The 1,886-nt window shown below is 44.2% G+C and overlaps 1 protein-coding gene across 1 annotated transcript in view; it reads right to left on the bottom strand.

Moving 5' to 3' along the window:
- Positions 1–1,886, bottom strand: part of SARC_01689 (hypothetical protein) — a gene marked incomplete at both ends in the record, with an annotated part of 6,490 nt that overhangs the window by 3,156 nt on the left and 1,448 nt on the right. Inside the window, 3 exons of the mRNA XM_014304590.1 lie at positions 277–352; positions 445–631; positions 1,393–1,618. Of these exons, the coding sequence (XP_014160065.1) occupies positions 277–352; positions 445–631; positions 1,393–1,618 (489 nt within the window). The remainder of the gene's footprint in view (positions 1–276; positions 353–444; positions 632–1,392; positions 1,619–1,886) is intronic.

Raw genomic sequence — 1,886 nt, 5'->3', positions numbered from 1 at the left:
TGTGTACGTTAATAGTTGACAATGCACACGTGCACAATCAACAGAGTCATATACACAAGCAATCGACTGGGTGTGTACGTTAATAGTTGACAATGCACACGTGCACAATCAACAGAGTCATATACACAAGCAATCGACTGGGTGTGTACGTTAATAGTTGACAATGCACACGTGCACAATCAACTGAGTCATATACGTAGCAATCGACTGGGTGTGTACGTTAATAGTTGACAATGCACACGTGCACAATCAACTGAACGATATTCGTAAACAAACAATACGTAACCAACCGGTTATGCTTGGCGTGTAAGTGATCGTCTGAAAGAGCTGGAACTCCAAGACAACGCGCACTCTGTCGAACCCCAACCCCCGCACACATCAAAACAACTAAACCCTAACCCACATCCTTGAACGGCACCCCTCAATAGCGCCCTACGCACATACGTGATAAGCTCGGAGGTCAGCTTGGAGCCTCTGTTGTCGGCGAAGGAGAACGAATGGTCCCACTGACCAATCATCTCAGCAGCCACAGACAGTGCGAAGTAGTCGGGATGACTGGCACCCACCGCCTGTAGACCCAGGGCGGCGTAGCAGTAGGGCATCTCATCGTCACGGAAGTTGACCATAGAGCCTGGAGAGAGAGAGGGAGAGAGATGAGCTGAATAAACAAGTAAGGGGGGGGGAGAGATGACCTGATAACTACATCACCTTTATAATACACATATCATTAAAAGAGTCTGACAGATAGCGTAGCAGCTGGTAGGGATTGGCATCTACTTCAGTGCGTGTGAGAGTGTGTATGTGCGGCATGAACTAGAGCACAGCCACATGGGCGGAGCGGGCTGAAGCAGCACATGCAGTATTACGATGATACAAACCTATATGTACATTCATGAACACAGTTATACCTACATACATATATACAACTATACCTACAGACATATACACAATTATACCTACATACATATACACAACTATACCTACATACATATACACAATTACACCTACATTCATATACTCAATTACACCTACATACATATACATAATTATACCTACATACATATACACAAATATACCTACAGACATATACACAATTATACCTACATACATATACACAACTATACCTACATACATATACACAATTACACCTACATTCATATACTCAATTACACCTACATACATATACATAATTATACCTACATACATATACACAAATATACCTACATACATATACACAATTATACCTACATACATATATACAATTATACCTACATAAATATATCCACAATTATACCTACATTCACATACACGCCTATTCCTAAACACCCATACACAACTATACCTACACAGCCAGACACACACTCTCTCACTCCCACACTCAGCTTTACACACCAGTGAAGCGGGGTGGGTCCACCAAGTGCGCGCCCTCCTCAGAGGAGAGGGAGCCCAGGGCCTTCTCAGCCGCCTTAACCAGTGCATCGTGGTCAACGTTACCAGAGGCCGCTAGTACAATGCGAGGTCCGGTGAAGTTGTTCTTCAGGTAGGTAGATACATCAGCCTGGGTGAATTGCTGCACATTCGATGTGGGGCCAAGCACGGGAGACGCTAGTGCTGTGCCCTGGACGAAGGGTTGTGTGAATAGAGAGAGTGGGGTAGGTTTAGGGTATAGGGTTTAAGACGAATGGGACACATGGGTTTTAGGGTTTCGAGCTCCCCATGTCTCCAATGTATATTTGCTAATCGTGAAACACACTCACAAACACACGATACGGGCACAGTCTTGTATCTCTGAATAAATAGTTTATCGCTAAAGTCGACTACCTCCGAATGCATCATGAAGACACGCACACTCAAATACACATATATATATACGCGCGCACACACAC

This window comes from Sphaeroforma arctica, assembly GCF_001186125.1.
Source record: "Sphaeroforma arctica JP610 unplaced genomic scaffold supercont1.69, whole genome shotgun sequence".
Taxonomy (NCBI): domain Eukaryota; class Ichthyosporea; order Ichthyophonida; genus Sphaeroforma; species Sphaeroforma arctica.
This window is presented reverse-complemented; position numbering and strand designations above follow the sequence as displayed.